This window comes from Colias eurytheme, chromosome 17 (assembly GCF_061535395.1).
Source record: "Colias eurytheme isolate Ceu_HAF_F1 chromosome 17, ilColEury1 Martin Lab GWU primary, whole genome shotgun sequence".
Lineage (NCBI taxonomy): Eukaryota > Metazoa > Arthropoda > Insecta > Lepidoptera > Pieridae > Colias > Colias eurytheme.
Window position 1 is genome coordinate 9,352,603 of NC_142996.1, and position 18,445 is coordinate 9,371,047.

Sequence of the window (18,445 nt, forward strand, 5' to 3'; positions counted from 1 at the left end):
AAAACTGAATATAAAATTTGTTTACTTCCAAACCATAAAATTATTTCTTGTATATCATGTTGTATATATTGTAAATATGACGTCAAGGCGATTGTTATATTACAATTTCGACAAAGTAAAAATATTATTTATTTTGAAAATTAGCGAAAACAATGAACTCATAATAATCAATAATGTCATGGAATGTATTAAGAAATATTGTTATTTTTGCATTGAATTTTCCGAAAATTCGATGTTTGTCACGCCAAAATTACTAAACGAATTCTGATGATTTATTTATTTATTTATTTATTTATTTATTTATTTACGGCATACGCCAAACCATACATATATTAAACTTAATTCTAAACTTATCACTATGTTCTTAGTTCTAGGTACCTCTTACATTCTTCACCTATCATTCCAATCCCTGACACAAACAAATCATATACTGGTGCAGAATTGAGGATTGAGTTCAGCAGTGAAAGCATGCGAGGCACCGGAGACTGCTGGCGTTGAACCGTGCGTGTGCGCCAAGCAGCTAACAGTCGGTGGCTACGAGCCCGTGTATAATTGTCAGGCACATTAAGCCGTAAGAGCATTTCTACTAAATCATTAGAATCTATTTTATATTATATATTATATATCTATTTTATCTATTTTATTGTTATTATGATATAATAACAATAATTATGATTGGTAATTCATTGATATTATTTATTTATAGGAGGCGCCGATACATAGGGGTAGTCAACAGCCTCGCGAAAACAAAAATTACGTGTTGAGTATGTCTTGATAGCCATACCCCGCACACCGTTGCCGGCATGCGTACCATCAAAGCGGTAAACACCCTTTTTATCGAAGTTTTATAATGGGCTCATGTTATAATGTTACGAAAAAAGATCATAAGCGCGATTTAAAATATCATAAAACGAGCTTAACGACATCTAGTGACGGTTTTTTAAAGTCAATTGTGATGACGACTTTAAATTGTAAATAACGTAATTACGTTGCTAATTAGCAGCTAACGTTTATATTTTTATAACATATTTCTTGTGATGCGAAATTTTATCAAAAATTTAGTTCACTGCATATTTTAAAGTAATAATTCCATATTCTATGAAACTAAATTGACTGAAATTACCAAAATGATGGATGTTTTCAATCAGACATTTTCTTTCAGGAATTGTTTGCACAAAATATATTCTGTGATCTATAGAAACTTATGCGTGTTAGCATTTTATTTGGCGATCTTTCTAATCATTATTGATAACTTAATCAAAATTAATAAATTTAAAAAAATACTTGGGAAGCTTCCCAATTTCTAATAATCATGATTTAAATTTAAATTATAATTAAAATTTCAGCATTACGGTTTTTATATTTCTATCCATCGTTGATTTAACATCATATTTGATAACATTTATTATAAGTAATTAATTTACAACTTACTGTGAGCATTAGTCAGCGATTTCCTCTTGTTCACCTTATCCCGTCTCTTTAGTGACAAGCCGAGTGTAGCGAAGCTATGAGGGTTGTCCTCGATCGGAAACTGCGGCAATCTCATGAAGATCAGCTGCGTCATGTCCCGTAGGCACTGTTCGGCGTTGCGGCGTAATAGTTCTAGTGATGATTAAAATGTAATGATAAAAGACGTGTGGCACTCGGGGACTGCCGCGGTAAAGCATAGCTGATAGCATGCCTTCAAGCCACACCTCCGCGCCCGTCGGAGTGGGGAGCGTGAGGTTTTTTCGTTACGGAATTTCTGGATTCGGTCCCCGCGCTCAAGGCCCGCGATAGAAGCTATGCAATAGCTTAAAATAAATTTCTTTGGTCCAGTAAGTTGTAACATCATTTTACAAATGTTGAAGACAGATCCCAAATGAAGTCAATGTTTTGTTTTGTGTGTAACAGACACCTTTAAAGTTTAAACTCAATTTAACCCACTTTCAATACACAGATTTAATTCATAATTTGTACAACTATCAAGGATCAGTGACAATACAATAATTTCAAGAAAGAATGCCTGTTCTTTAGTTTTGCACGCCTCATAAGCGAAGCGTTGAGGTGGGTACTACTGTCACTTTTTTTTTATTTTCTTGATAATATTATGATAGAGATATATTATAACAAAATCATAGGTTTACAAAGTTGCCATAGTTTGTGAAAATAGAAAAAAATGTATATAAATTTTTCAAATTCATCAAAAATGTACTTTGTACTGTAATGTAATGTACTTCCGGTGGTCCTTTTTACAATAGCTTTATTTATTTATAAATTATATATGTCGGCGCAACGACGATAAACGACTACCCTTAAACTTCTAAATAATTATAACTAGCTAAAGTTTACTTTGATCTTTTTAAATAAGTGGTTGATTCATTAATCAACCACTAATGAAATAATTAAATTAACGAAATAATTAATGTTTGTTAAAACTGATGAAAATTCATTGTAAAAATTCGAGTGGCAGCACTCAAACTAATTCTTGTGAGTCATAGTTTGCTTTAAATGCGATCGCCCGACGGCACAGAGCACATTCACTCGCCGGCCGTCGGAGCGTTCGGAGCTCTCTCTATAATTTCCACGTAGATTAAAAAGGCAGTAAAATACCCACGGGCGTTCAACTTCGAGTATGAGCGTCTGCTCTGATGATGGTGATGTCAGAATTGCTGACGTCACTCATTTTAAAAATAGCCTTTGGGCCCCTTCTTCCGTCATATATTTAAAAAAATATATTTATTACCTGTGAGTCTTGTCTCAAAGCAGATTCGGAAGCAGCTGAGCATAATCTCGCACACACTGTCGTCAGTTAACATGGCTCCTTCTGGGCTTAGCATCAGTGTTCTTAGGACCTGAAAATCGTATTATTTCATGAAATAAAAATTTATTTATTTTATTTCTAACTAAGAAAACATGATATAAATAAAGACAATTTTCAAGTGGTTTTACTTATCTCCACTAGAATTCTGTGAAACACTATCAATACTTTTTAAATATTATTGTTATTTTTTTGTATCAACTATTGAGGATGACTTTTTTTGGTCGTTATAAAATGTTTTTTTGGAGGAACTACAAACAAAATAATTTTCACTACTTACTACTCTATATTATAATCCTACAAATGACCATAAAAAAGGTGAATTTTTTAAATAATTAGGGTGCCAATTTCACATAGCCACATTTTTTGGACTACATTACAAATGGTTTAAGGTTAACTTTGAGTATAGCTTGAATAGCTTGTGTAATATCTATAAGAAACCAATGGATAAATATTTAAAGGATTCCTTTCAAGAAAATGATGACATATGTTGTGTAATAGGGATATATGTAAAAAATTAAGATTAACAACATACTTGTAAAATTTTCATAAGAACAACTCCATCTGATGAATGATCAGTGCCCACAAAGCGGGCATGGGTCACTGCATCAGCTATGTCTTCCACAGTTGCTGGTACACTAGGGTGGGTTGGGTCTGGAATTTTATAAACAAAGAAGTAAATTAAAAATTGCACAAAGAACTTTTCAAACGTTGTATGTAATATAAGAGTGATTTAAATGAAAATAAAAGGATGCAGTTTCCAATTAGAATGAAGCTTATATTTACAATAATTTAATTACCTATCAGTCCATATGATAAGAACTTGTGTATTGAAGAAAGAGCAAGACTAGTGACAGGCCCTGTAGTTTCCTTGCTTCGAATCACTTCCAGGAACGGACTCAAATACGTAGCGGGATCGAGGAGCCTCAGATCGTCCACTTGATTAAGAATTATTTTAAGGTCTTGAAAAGTTTTCATGAGCATGTCGTACTCTTCATTCGGAAAGGAATGTGAGCCCCATCGAGTGCTCCGTCGCATGGCGGTGACCAGCATGGCCATCTCGCCCTGCACGACGAAAATTCCATTCCCAGGTAGAGACATTTTAATGAATTTTCAAATCGTTGCAACTTCTATCCAAAATTGATCAACAATTTTAGTCATTTGATTGCCACGGATGTCGCACTTGTTACATCTTTGGGTAATAAACACAACACAAAACTAATTATGAATAATATTTTGTAGAATATTTACACAAATATATCATAGAAATCAATAGAAAATCACAAAAATTACAACTTATTTTAATCTCATCACTGACATGTTGACGTTTCAGAATTTTAGTTACGCTATTCACCGCTAGAGCAGTAAGTGTCAAAAACAGACCTAGATACCTGGTAATTGATCAATTTGTTTTGAATCGATTAACACATCACTCGATTACTTGAATCGCAAATGTGCAACGACCTTAACGACTAATAGATTATTTTTGCTAATGGTAATTCTGATTGCTGTCAAGATGTCCGACATCTGTGGTTTACCTTTCTGACAAAAGAAAATTTATTAATTTATCCAGAAAGTGTGCCTTTGTAATATTCTCTGCTTTCGTTTCGTATGTAATTGTAAGTTCAAATATGGGACATCCATGGTTTTTGCTTTAAATGTTAGGTTTTCTCATAAATTTGCAGTGAATGTGCGTCGTCATGCGTTCGATGGCTATCGACACAGATTTGACAATTTGTTCTTTTTGTGTTCGTGTGGTTATTCTTAAAGTCTGTATCTGATTACGTTGCAGGCGGTGCGTAACCCAAATTAAATTCCGAGAATGGTGAAGAAAAAGAGACAGAGTGATCCGACCGAGAACGGTGATGAATCTACGGAATCTTGCGATGAATCTGCAAAATCCACATGCCCTCACATTGCGAAAGCTGTGGACGTTTCAAAGTTGAAGAGAGCTCTGAAAACTGGTGGTTTTGAGAAGGAATGTTCGGAGTGCAAAAAGAATCCGAAAACGGAAGTCGACGATCCGAACTTCGAAATAGATTTAACGCTATGGATGTGCTTACGATGCGGGTCCCAATTATGTGGCCGTGCTCGGAATAAACACGCCCTTAATCATTTCAACACACCCCACTCAGACTGCCATGCTCTCACTGCTAACACTACCACATGGGAAATATATTGTTACAATTGTAATAATGAAGTAACTACAGCTAGCTCTAAGAAACTCCATGAGTGTATTGAATACCTTAAGAAACAAGCTATTGGTAATCCTAGGTTGCCTCCCATAGAACTGTTCCTTGAATGTCCAGGACAGAAAAATGCAGATGCACCAGTAACAGAGACTATAGTTAAAACTGATAAGGCTAAAGATAAAGCAATGGCTTTGAACTTGCCGAGGGTGAGAGGGTTGACTAATCTGGGAAACACATGCTTTTTCAACTCTGTGATGCAGTGTCTAGTGCAGACACCATATCTATTGGATGTTTTGCAAGAGATGGCTGTACCGGGTGAGAGGTTCACTCTACCTGGAGGCAAGTTGAAGTTGAAAGGCGATAATAGCGGGGACGATGGCAAGGATGTAGACTTGCCACCAATCACAGGACAGCTCGGAGAATGGGGCCCCTTGACGAGGACATTGGCTGAAACATTGGCGGAATTACAGACAGGTAATTGTGGTGATTTGTTTTACTATTTCTATATCCCTACTAGGAAATTTAAGTTGTTTTTTTATTAATTAGGTGAAAAGTAAGGTTCATTGCACTTATTACAAATTAAAATTAATTCTTATAAGTGATAATGTTATGTTAATTATAATACTATTTATTTGTTTGTCAAACAGCAAAGGAAAATAATTTAGTGAATGATGAATTGAATTGAATCAATTATTCTTCTCTTGATTTGTTAAATAATCTTGATGTCTATAATGAATTAAACTACTTAAAAAGTCCTTTACAGACCTTAGGCATCTCTGTATTGATGCAACATTTTAAATTAGGCTTTAATAAAAACTCCAATTATGGTAATAGGCCATTAATTGGCATCTCATTAACCTTAACCAAAGTGTAAATAATTTATTCTAATTTCGTTTTTACCAAGTGAAGGGTAAAACCTATAAAGTAAGATAATTGCTTTTCAATGTTGCTATTGTTTACTTTAAAACAATTTATTAAACACTAGACTGGATTTCCTTTGTCATGTATTCCTTTTTAAATATATTACATGTTTACATGTTTTTTTAATTTTTAATTATTGTATTCTGTACCAAGATATGACCACAATAAATTCATTAAACTGATATTACAAAAGTAATACTAAATTTTGAATAATAATGAATTATAACTTGTAACTCATATATTAACAGTTTTAGCTACCATATATCTTTTCTTTGCAATTTTAGTTATAAAATGAAAAAAAATGCTGCTGGTATGCAGTCAGATTACTTGTTTATAATATAGACAAATCCAAAGTATACATTTTTGGCAAGCTATACAGAATAGTCAAATAGATTGATTATTCATGTAAGGTGATAAAGGGCAACATACAGTATTTTTTTCTAATCTATATGAAATTATGTGTGGTTCAAAGTAGTCATCTACATAGTATAAAACTAAGTCACTGTCACTGTCTGTCCGTCCTTATGTATGCTCAAATCTTTAAAACTATGCCATTGGTTTTGATGCAGTTTTTTTATGAGAGTAGTTTGAGAGGTAGGTTTTAGTATTTATGTTTTCTACAGAGCAGGCGACGCCGCGCGCGGATATCTAGTATTTACAAATAAAATAAAAGTTGCAATGTGACTTTTAGGTCATCTAAATGGGTATTATTTTTAGCTAACCTATTTAACATGTGCTATATTGGATATTGCATGGAGATGTTAAAATATTTGTTAGTCACATCTATGGGGATATAAATAGACTGTTATGTTTGAAAATTTGATATAGTTATCATTGATGTGAAATTCTATAATAAAATGTATTCTCTAATAGATACAACTAAACAAAATATGTAGCTTATTGAATTTTGGTTTGGTCAGTTAATGCACTTGTAGATGAGTGTTGTTTTTTATTTCATTTAGAGGGTAATGACATAAAGACAAAGTATTCAAATATTATAATTTTTAAGTCTGTTGAACTATTTGTTTTGTTGTTTTATAAGCCCCTGGACTACTTAAAATACTGAAAGAAATTACATACACACATTTACTAGAATGTATTTATTTTCTATCTTCACACACATTACATTATAACATTAATCAATTATTCATTTTCTCTCTTAATGCACATTACACTTAGAAATGGCCAGAAACTAAACATTCATATAATTTAATTCTAATGGATATTATATATTTTACAACCACTTTCAGGTGAAGGCGGTGTGTACACCCCACGCAAGTTGCTGTCAGCTCTAGTCAACAAGCTGCCGCAGTTTGGTGGAGGCGACCAACATGACTCTCATGAACTGTTACGGCATTTGCTTGAAGCTGTCAGGTAATATGAAAAAGTATTCTTGTATTTTCGATACATAATTTCGATATAATCTTTTGAAAATATGTAAAATGTTCTAAAAATATTGAAGTTTTTTTAAATATATTCTTCTATTAATATAAAAAAAAAAACACTAAACTTGACATCGTAAATATTATCGTACAGTTTGTCATAACCAATATGTAACAGATAGTACTTATCAACGGCCCTGAATTATACACAATTATGTAAGATTACATTGATTGGTGTGTGGTATTTTTATCTATGACTTATGTTTTTAATTATAGCTATAGAATACTCTAAAATAATATGTTCTATTCATGATTAAGACCTAGCATCTTGTACATTACCTAACATTGCAGTTATTGCATAATGTGCATAGATTAAAAATATGATTACAAAATCGTTATGTGTACATATTTTAATACATAATTTAAAACTTAATATACTTAGGGCCGTTTTTTCAATGCTCGGTTAAAACTTATCCGTCCAATAAAGTATTACACGATATAGGTCTACCAGAATCTGATGGCATATTTATATTAAAGAAATAAAAGATTTTCATGTGGCAACTTTAATTGACAACTATTAAATTGGTTGTCAAATAATTTGTCTTCTTTGCAATTGATGAATAATTTTTAGGATTTTGTCTAAAAAAATCTTCGAAAATGTCGAAAAAGCTGCTGCGATCACAAGCAAGAGGTGTTGTTTATAATGTGTATAGAAAAACATTCGATGAAGAAGGGTCAAACACATCACAATTTTCAATTTTGAAAATTTTATTGGTAAATTGGACTTACCCGTTTTGATACTTTAAATTAATAATATTATTTTTAGGTAACTATTATATTGTTTGTTGTTTACAATATAATTTTATGAAAAATTATTACAGGAGTTTGAAATACGGCTATTCGTCAAGTCCAATAATAATACTTACGAAAATAAACATAGTTTTATTTTATTTTATAAAAAGCTAGCGGTCCGCCCCGGCTTCGCCCGTGGTACATATTTCGCAATAAAAGGTAGCCTATGTTCTTTCTCAGGGTCTAAAGATTGTCTGTGCCAAATTTCATCAAAATCGGTCCAGTAGTTTATGCGTGAAAACCATACATACATACATACATACAAACCTTTCCTCTTTATAATATTAGTATAGAGTATAGATTATAAGCAAACTACTTTTGATCTGCATTATCATTACATCCATATTTTTACATGGCATAATGATAATGATAAAATATAATGTAAATAATAACATGTATTACCTATATAAAAGTAATATGTATATTATATATTATGTAAGTGTGTACCTACATAATATTAAGTGGATATCTCATTATGTATGTACATAATATGTACTTAGTACAGTATTGTTTACTTATGTAATGTGACTAATGATATTGAGGACAAAATAAAAAATAAGTAGTATCAAGATCGTTCAGTCCATTTTCCCTAGGGTTGCACACTCAAAATTTTGATTTCCCTAATTGCCATCAGATTCTGGTTTACCTATAATATTAAAATGTCGCGTAAACTGTCAAATACGGACAATTAGAATATGTTTTTAAAATAGACGAATAAGTTTTATCCAAGGGTTGAAAAATCAGCCCTTACAGCATATATCGCTTATTCATGTGTTATCTTATAATTTTTTTTACGATAATATGATTTTTTAGAATAAGAGAATATTTAATATTTTTGTCTGCTGGCAAAAGCGAGCTTGCTTGCTCGGTTATAACTTATAATATTGTAGGATAAAATTTTGTGGAAAAACATGACTGAATGAAAATTATTAAAATTTTCAGATCTGAAGACCTGCGTCGTTACCAGTCAGTGATACTCAGCAGTCTCGGCATGAACTCTAAAGTGGATCCGGCCAAGGTAGATGGTGAGGTGCGACAGAAAGTCAAGTTTTATGGACAACAAGCTTCCGATACTATGCTTAGACCAGAACAGGTAAGTTAGAAATTATACTGTCTTACCACAAAAAAACTTTAGACAGGGTTTAACTTTAAGCGCGGGTTCTCTTTAATCCGGTTTTGTCGTATTTCACATAGACAACTATTAAAGTGACAGATCCCTGGTTTAAAGTTACGACTGTGTTTAAATTGTTTTGTGGTAATACCAATAGACTTCAATTAATTTTGAACGCGATTTGTTCATTCTTTTACTAGGTGTTCGTAATCGACGTAATTCCGTTAGAAAGTATTTAATTTTTAAATTTAAAATACTAGCGTAAAATCAAACACAAGTAAATACTACTTATGTAAGTTATATGGTATTGATTTAAAACGAATATTGGGTAGTGCTTTAAATTAATTATTGTATTGCATGTCAGCTTGTTAACTAAGACTAATAAAATATCATAGTAAATCAAGTCCATGAATATTTAGTTACTGTTTCCTTGAGTATCCTCTTCAATATATTCAGGAGGATATTTTTCCATAATATGGGTAACTAGCTTACCGCCCGCGGCTTCGCCCGCTTTGTCTAAAACCTAACAAATTATTTACTAAAACCTTCCTCTTGAATAGCTCTATCTTTTAAAAAAACCGCATCAAAATCCGTTTCATAGTTTTAAAGATTTAAGCATACAAAGGGACATAGGGACAGAAAAGAGAAGTTTTATACTATGTAATGATAATTCAATTACAGGTGTTCCGTGGCTTCCTGGTATCCACATTGGAATGTCAAGAGTGCTACCAACAGTCTGACCGAGCGGAATACTTCCTGGATCTGTCGCTACCTGTGGCTGCGACTCGGCCACAGCCCCCAGCACTCACCAGGAGACGAGCGAATGGTTAGTCATAGTGTTATATTTATTTTTGAAGTGAAAACTTCTTTAGCGGCGTTGGGTATAAAATATTAAACTCGCGTCAGGACACGTGGTCTGATCGAAAAAGCGTAAGACGGATTTTTTTTTTAGCCCTTATATTCCATGCGTAAGACGGATACCATTCCAAAATATCAAACATGCTGAACGTTAATAATCAAGTTTTCACTTCTGCCGGCACTCCCGGAGTACAACCCGTCTTTTTTATTTATTTTGCATACAATTCGGATATCGCAGATCCATATTTTGTTAGTAAAATAAATATATAGTGGACGTGTGTGTGTTTGTTTGTTTGGATCTATGTGTTTTGGACGTGGTTGTGGTTGTACTGTGCACATTTAATAATTTAATAGTTATATCTTTTCGAAATTTCAAGGAATGTATGTTACGTTCTTCTGTTAGAACGCTAAATCGTTTTTTTAAACTTTAAATTATTTTTTTATGATTAGATTAAGATATAGGAATGCTATATTTTTTGATGTTGTAACCACATTGATTTCTGCTTGTTTATGATACTGTTAAATGTTGTGCGTAGAAAATTAGTTTTTTTTATTCCTATTTTTACAAAGCTTAGAGCGACACGACACAAGCCAAATTTTATTAAATCTTTATGTACAATTAAAAAGATCACTTGTAACCTGTGTAATGTATGCTCTAAGCTTCATAATGTACTTTTTATCAGTGTTTTTATTAAATTAGTCGAAGTATAATTCGAAAAAGCACACACTATAGGAATTTATTTTTGATACTGTGTTTTAGTTTTTTTCCTTTATTACTTTCCAGTATTGATGAATTTTTAAATTATGTACATATTTATAAACTTAATAATATCGACAAAAAAAGACTATATAAATGTATGTAATTTGAATAGTTAATGCATAATACAAATTTATCAATACATTTTCCCCGTCCCTTTTTAACATCTGCGTGTGTTTTCTAAACATTTTCAGAAGACAATTTATATAACACCCTAGAGGAGAATAAACCATCAAAACATCAGCTCAAGAAGGAACGATTGGCTGCAAGAAAGGCCGCTAGGAAGAAAGGTGGTTAGTACATCATATTGCATGACAATTTTTAATAAATGTGCTTTTTGCTTTTCTTTTAGCCTTTTAGCATAATTATACATTTAATAAAATCTTTCGCATCTTTTACATTATAAGCTAATAGTGTAATTTATCTCATTAAAATTTAATATTTCCTTCCAGGTACTAAAGACAAGGGCACCGACGCGAACGGCAAAGAGGACGGTAAGTCATCTTCCGATCAATCAGACGCAGATGTTGAAGACAATCTCGAGGACTTGCCCAAGGCGAATGCACACGCTTCCACGGCTACACCCCCCTTACCACACACAGCTGCAAATTTTGCAGCCTACCACATGGAATCAGGATATAATTCGGAAAAAGTCATCAGTTCAGACTCCATCCGAACCAGCCCCGTCGATATGGACAAAGAGAAAACGGACAATACTCCAGAATCAACGGATAAAGATAAAGAATTCGCGGAAGTCGCAACATCTACCCTGCCCATCCCGTTGGACTATAAACCACTCGTGCCATTGGAAAATTTCTCCAACCCAGACTCGGGGGTCGCAAGCCCGGACGCAACTAAACATGACTCGACTGAAACAGTTGATAATGTGGATTCTCCGATAAATGGCAAGGAAATGGGCAGCCATAGCTCACTGTCCAGTGAAATTAATCTTGACCTGTCTAGTCCACAACACAAGTTGTCGCCCGTGAAAAATGAATACGAACGCCCGGTTTCGAGAATATCTTTCGCGCCAGAATACTCGAATGAAGTTGTCTCGCGCGGTATCAGCACACAAGCGTGCAGAGATCTCTTGGAACACAATTGGGAGTTCAACTCGATCAGCCCGCAAGATACGGTCAACGATATTAATAACCAAGAAGTCAGTAATAAACTGGATAAATTGAAACTGGATATGGATGAAATTAAACCGAAACCGACCTTCCCCTCCCCGGTATCGACGGAGAATAATATTGACGCACCGCCTGTGCCGCGACCAAAAGTTTATAATGAACCAGATAGAAGCATCACACGAGATTTCATGTCCTTCCCGCGACAGAGTCCTCTATCTCCCAGATATGTGTGTGATGAAGACGAATGCAGCATTCAGTCCTGTCTCAGCCAATTTACGGCTTTAGAGCTACTCACTGATAATAACAAAGTCGGCTGTGAAACTTGCACAGAGAGAGCCAATGGCAAAAATGGTAAAACAGTTTACACGAATGCGTCGAAACGCTTCTTGGTATCGAGCCCGCCCGCAATACTCATCTTGCACTTGAAGAGATTCCAGATTGGGCCGCGTTGTATGTTCAGGAAGATGTCCAAGCACGTCGATTTCCCGACTATACTAGATTTGGCTCCATTCTGTGCTATGGATAAGCTAAAGAAGCTACCCAACGTTACTCGCGGACAGAATGAACTGCTTTACTCGCTATACGGAGTTGTGGAACATTCTGGTGGTATGCACGGTGGGCATTACGTCGCATACGTAAAAGTTCGTCAAGCAGTCAAGCGAGGAGACCCTAAATGGTGGTTCCTGCCAAAGAGCGCTAACATCCCAGCGTCTGGCAGTGGGGATGGCGATGGCGACTCAGAGTCTGATCTATCCGGATACGAATCAGGGGAAGGACCGACTCCGTGCGCAGAAGCTCCTCCCGGCAGGTGGTTCTACGTGTCCGACAGCATGGTGTCTGAAGTCACTGAGGAGAAAGTGTTGCGGGCCCAGGCCTATCTTCTCTTCTACGAGAGGATCCTATAAATACTGAAGGCCTAACGGTTTCGGATCGTAAGGAATGGCATTTAAGTGGAAGACTGACGCTTGTAGAGTCGGAACGCGTAGGATGCGTGATGTGTTAAGTTTTAACGACGTTCTGTATATAGCTTCTGATGGCTTCTCATCGGTGTGTACCGTTTTATTGCGTTATTTTAAAGCCGATTATAGATTCTTCTTGTAAAGTAACTCATTATTTATACAGTATGATTGCAGTTTTGGTTTAACTGCTGAATATAAAACATAGTTCAATAGTTGCTGTAATTATTTTTCTATTCTTTCCATCCTGTAGGTTTTCATGCCTAAGTACATATTTTATTGTTGTGTCATACAATAGTACGTTATCATATATTCATGATTTATACGATTATATTATGCATATACATATAATATTATTCATATTATTCATTTTAGTGGCGCCTCTACTATTTTTGTTCCAATTTAGTTTCTGATAAAATAAAATACTCTAATTTGCTGCTGTTTTAATTATGAATGAATGAGGCAGTGTAAGTTTTAATAAAACGCCAACATTAAAAACGAACTCATATCATTAACGATAACCTTGTTATTTTGATATTTTATTTATATTGTTTCCAGGTATGTACCAAATTAAGTTATTATTTGTACGGGAAACATTTGAGCTGTCTGTATTTTTGTTTGTTAGGACTCGATTTAACGGAATGGTCTTCCATTGGGTGTCAAGGTAGAATTTTATCGCATCTCGTATCGTATAATCATACATTATTTATCATACATAATGAAATGTTTATTGCATGTATTATTTTCGATTTTATGTATGTATTTCATGGCTTCAGTTTCATCGCTTTGAAATAAATTAGTATTACATTAATTTATCTTTGTTTATAATTTATCCCAAGCCACTGCCCGATTGGAATTTTAATTTAATACGATCTACGGCTGTATGAATATGCTCAATGATCTTTAATTATATTTTAAATAGCTTAAACGATTTTTACAAGCCAGAATAGCGTACTTTAGCTAATACAAACACAGTAGATTTTGTTAAGTAGCAAAATGACGTCTTTGATCTACCGTCGTAATTTTTAAGACCAAATAGGTTTATACGTCACAAAGATAACTCAATCTGCTAAAATTGATATCTTTTCATATTAAATGGAAAGCTTCTCAACGATTATACAATCGGATCTCACAAGAGCGTTGCAAATGTTAGAGCAAAATTTAAAAAGCTTGTTAATTTATTTTACTTGCCCTGTATACTTTTACCTTGATATTTAGTGTTGCTTATTGTTTATTAAGTTTGCGTTCAGGAATATCGTGCGTTGTGACGTTAGATTTGATTATGATATACGTATTGGTAACTTTGTATATTGAAGCATACTATGTGTTGAACAGGTGAAATAAATAATTAAAAAAACTGATCATGGCTTTCATTTTTTATCTAAGGTTAGTTTAATACCTAACTAGAGTGAATAGGCTCTTTCAGGACAGGCATGATAAGCGATCGACCAAGGATCGACCTCACCTACACTTACCAGGCGAGAACGCGGTCAAATGCCTGCTCTGTAATGATACAAAGAAACTGCACCAATTAATCAATTATTATTAAATTATCATAAGATTAACGTGTAAGTTTGGGAGGAAGGTTGTATGTTTGTTACTCTCACACGAAAACAACTGAATGATTTGTGAGTGATGTAGCTAATCTACCGGAATAACGCAAGTTATAAATGCTTTTGCCAACGAAATCGTGTAGCAAAGTTGTACTACACATATTTATACAGGTAAAATTTAGTTATGCCATTTATAGAGAAACAACTCTTATATAGTACTTATTAAGAACAGGAAATATAGCTTGTTAGGGTCATTTTATAACCAATGAAAGACAAATTTAATATAAAAATATATTTATTATTTCCTAAACTACAAAGCGCTGCTCTTTAACCTATTCGACAAGAGATCCGCATGTCGCTGTTCAAATGGAATGAGTTTTGTTATTTTCGGCACATCCAACACCGTGATTTCGATAATGCAGTATAAAACTTGTAATGTATCCTTCGCCTTTTGCAATGCCTGGAATTAATAAAAAGACGAATTAAAACTCAATAAATGACTCTGGTAGTAAGGAACAAAATACAACTAGCTAAAAATTTACATTTAAACATTAAATTTTATACAGCAAGTGCATTTGGCAATGTATGTAATTTGGTAAAAAATATGTTGCCTAAAATGCTGTCTACTCGACTTACCGGTGTCTCATCCGTAAGAGAGACCTTAGTAATATAACAAAACTTTACTATTACATGTTGCATATCTATACTAATATTATAAAACTTAAGAGTTTGTTTGTTTGAATGCGCTTATCTCGGGAACTACTGGTCCGATTTGAAAAATTCTTTCGGTGTTAGATAGCCCATTTATCGAGGAAGGTTATAGGCTATATATCATCACGCTACGACCAACAGGAGTGGAGCCACGGGGGTGAAACCGCGCGGATCAGCTAGTTTTTACATAAACATAATTAAATGATATAAAGAACCTTTTGATTGTTATTTTTTATCACAGATCTATTCACTAAAAGTACTTACAGACACAGCTTTTTCCTTCAACTCTGGACTTTTCGCAATCTGCTTTTTAATATCGTTCATTTCTTGCGGCGTGAAACCCACCAACTTAGAGAGCACATCACTAGTAAAGTCCGCATCTATCGACCCCGTACCGTCCACTAAAGTACACTTTAAACTCCACCCGTCTTTCCCTACCGATAACTTTGATAGCAATTTAATTATTTGTCCCTTTATTAAAAACACTCTACCCACTTTCTCACCGTCACTTAAGTCGTTAATCTGTTTTATGTACACAAAAGGTTCGGACGACACTTTCACAGGAAACTTTATATCAATTTCAGTTTCATCAAATTTGGCTTCCATTTCGAGCAAATGGTCTTCATCTTCAAAGAAGTCGTTGTCTTGAGGGTAATCATCAATTGTGTTGGTTTTAAATTTTTTCTCTGGTTGAGGGTAGTCTTCATAACTTGGTCGTTTGCTAGGGTTGCCACTAAATTCTGCTTCTATAGCTGCTAATTGGTCAATATCTATGTCGTCATCAACAAAGCCCTGGACTTGTATGCTGGTAACCCTGGCTATTGGGCGGGACGTTTGATCTACAGGTTCAAAGGCTGGTTCATTAATTGGAGGCGGTAGTTGCGTGTGTGGAGTGGGGATGTCCGTGTTCCTTGGTCGATTTATAGTTGTGTTCAAATTTGATTCTGTAATTTAAAGTAATAAAACATTATTTATTAATTTTGTCTATAACACTGATCGCTGAACGAAATTATTGATTTCATAGGAATTTTACAGAGAATATAAAGCAACGAAAAGCCATTCTATCTAAAAAAGCTCTACAATGATTAAAAATGTGTGTAATTACCTTGAATAGCAGGTAAACCCAGTTTGGAAGACAATAATCCAGCCAATGAATTAGTTTCCACTAATTCCTGTACCTCTCCACCAAGTAGTTCTATTGAACTCTCTGTAAGTAGCATGACTCCGCGACGGCATTCTATTGGCCCTTAACATTAAAGAGATAAGTACTTAATAGTAGTTGCTTGAGATAGTTTGAAGTTGGATAAAAATTAACAAAATGATGAGATCTTATATATAAAAATGAATCGCAAAATGTGTTGGTAAGCGCATAACTCGAGAACGGCTGAACCGATTTCGATAATTCTTTTTTTATTATATTTCTTGAAGTACGAGGATGGTTTTTATGTAGAGAAAACGTAAACATGTACCACGGGCGAAGCCGGGGCGGACCGCTAGTTATTAATATATTACTACTGGGCCATGTAAATTCATACTAATATTTTGAATAAGGAAGTAACTTAATCTTATCTACTAGATTAGAACAGATGGACATTAATCCATCAGGCCCCGGAATCACAGACACAATAGAAAATCTATTGTGTTGCGGTCGGATCTGGCCGTTCGGGGCTCAATGGGTTAATGAACAGCCTTGGCAAAACATAACAATTTTATTGCATGAAACAAATACTATAGATTATTATGTATCTATAGTAATTTACATTTGTAATCTATGTAGGCAATGACAAATCTAGTTTATAGTATGTTACCTTTTATCAGAACTTTACAGCCAGGTGTGATGTCACAGGTCAGATTCCTCATCGGTTTGTATTCAATCCCAGACACATCCTGCACACCGTCTGTCATGTATAGTTTTATCATCCTGAAATTTATGTAGTAAGTTTAATTTTTTAAATTCCAATTTAAAAATTCTTTCAGTGTTAACTAGTCAATTTATTGAGTAGTTTTATAGGCTATAAAATTATCATCACACTACGACCAATAGAAGCATGTGGTTAAACCGCGGCACTAGTAATCTACTATATAAAAATAAGTGGGGTTTTCCTTCCTGACGCTATAACTCCAGAATGCACGAACCAATTTCCACAGTTTTGCATTTGTTTTAAAGATCTCGGGCTCCGTGAGGTTTATAGCAAAGAAAATTCGGGAAAAATTTCAAAAGGAAAGCGGGAAAAAATGAAATATTACATAAAATGAAGCCATCTGGTGGGGAAACGGAGTTGGCCGGGTTTGCTAGTTATTAATAAAAATAATTCTAACCTATTATTCTTTACTTTATCTTCAAATGATCTTGTTGCTTCTATATTTTCTGTGTTCACTTTTTGTAGTTTCAAATACTGTTGATACGCCGGCGCACCTAAAAACGAGTTAACTCTTAATTTATTTTTAAAAGGAATACAAGAAATTATGTGACTATTTTAAAGATGTACCAATATCTACGGCTGCGTTTATTTGCAAAACAAAACGTCCATTTAGCAAGGTCTTTTTCTGATCTTTCAAATTTTTGGGAAGGGAACCGGGACATATTTCTTTGAGGTTGTTTAAAAGCCACTGTTCCTTTGCTAGGTTTTTTATCTCATCTACGCTGTAATTATTGTCTTCGCTTAAATACTCAACACATCTGTAACCAAATTACACGTTTAAAAATCGTTTATATAGGGCAAGGCACAATTTTTGATATTTATTTTGAAACAAACCTTACCCAGAGAGCCACTCATCATCCACTAACATATAATTTGAGGCTAAAAAACCTCTAACAGTGTTAAGTGTAGCATGAAGAGACATATTTATGTGGGCATTGTGTAATAAAATGAACAAAATTAACTTTGAAAATACTAAATTTTACTTTTTTCATACTATTTGCTTTTCCCTCTTCTTTCATATAATTATGTCAAAATAATAAATTGACATAAATTGTCATTTTTACTGTCACTTGGAACTTTTTTTTAGTTGCTTGACAATCATTCATGGGAAAGACTACGATCACACTACGATAATGGGCACCCTACGGGCACTTTAATTTTTTTCGTAAAAATTTAACACCTTTCTTGTTATAATACAATGTTTCATTGTAAAGTAACCCGTATCAAGATATAAATTCTCTTTAATTTTATTGTTATTGAATTTAATACGTCTATCATTGCTTGGTGTGCCATTCACATC

At 34.0% G+C, this 18,445-nt stretch overlaps 3 protein-coding genes and 1 non-coding gene across 6 annotated transcripts in view; 1 reads left to right on the top strand and 3 right to left on the bottom strand.

The window, feature by feature from the left end:
• Window positions 1-4,133, bottom strand: part of garz (Sec7 domain-containing protein garz) — a 31,279-nt gene extending 27,146 nt beyond the window's left edge. For both annotated transcript variants that reach the window (XM_090111677.1, XM_090111678.1), the window contains exons 1-4: window positions 3,601-4,133; window positions 3,336-3,454; window positions 2,726-2,834; window positions 1,432-1,602 (exon numbers count right to left, since the gene is read on the bottom strand). In XM_090111677.1, coding sequence (XP_089967803.1) covers window positions 1,432-1,602; window positions 2,726-2,834; window positions 3,336-3,454; window positions 3,601-3,901 — 700 coding nt within the window. In that variant the 5' untranslated portion in view covers window positions 3,902-4,133. The remainder of the gene's footprint in view (window positions 1-1,431; window positions 1,603-2,725; window positions 2,835-3,335; window positions 3,455-3,600) is intronic.
• On the bottom strand, window positions 706-836 carry LOC149901416 (U11 spliceosomal RNA). Its single transcript, XR_016457709.1, has one exon. It is a non-coding gene; the product is annotated as a U11 spliceosomal RNA (small nuclear RNA).
• A 160-nt stretch (window positions 4,134-4,293) lies between the features above and the next one.
• Usp16-45 (ubiquitin specific protease 16/45) lies at window positions 4,294-14,320 on the top strand. Of its 2 annotated transcripts, none has more exons than XM_090112064.1 (7): window positions 4,294-4,419; window positions 4,593-5,466; window positions 7,164-7,287; window positions 9,090-9,240; window positions 9,940-10,084; window positions 11,068-11,166; window positions 11,326-14,320. In XM_090112064.1, exons 2-7 carry the CDS (start codon window positions 4,623-4,625, stop codon window positions 12,906-12,908), a joined length of 2,946 nt encoding a protein of 981 aa, XP_089968190.1. In that variant the 5' UTR covers window positions 4,294-4,419; window positions 4,593-4,622; the 3' UTR covers window positions 12,909-14,320. The 2 variants fall into 2 exon arrangements, with proteins under 2 accessions (XP_089968190.1, XP_089968191.1); XM_090112065.1 differs by having other exon boundaries at window positions 11,068-11,163.
• A 469-nt stretch (window positions 14,321-14,789) lies between these two features.
• LOC149901418 (recQ-mediated genome instability protein 1-like) lies at window positions 14,790-18,157 on the bottom strand. The gene is made up of 7 exons (XM_090111597.1): window positions 17,985-18,157; window positions 17,713-17,903; window positions 17,543-17,639; window positions 17,032-17,144; window positions 16,329-16,469; window positions 15,488-16,167; window positions 14,790-14,972 (listed from the first exon to the last, which is right to left on the bottom strand). Exons 1-7 carry the CDS (start codon window positions 18,065-18,067, stop codon window positions 14,823-14,825), a joined length of 1,455 nt encoding a protein of 484 aa, XP_089967723.1. The 5' UTR covers window positions 18,068-18,157; the 3' UTR covers window positions 14,790-14,822.
• Between the last annotated feature and the right edge of the window lie 288 nt (window positions 18,158-18,445).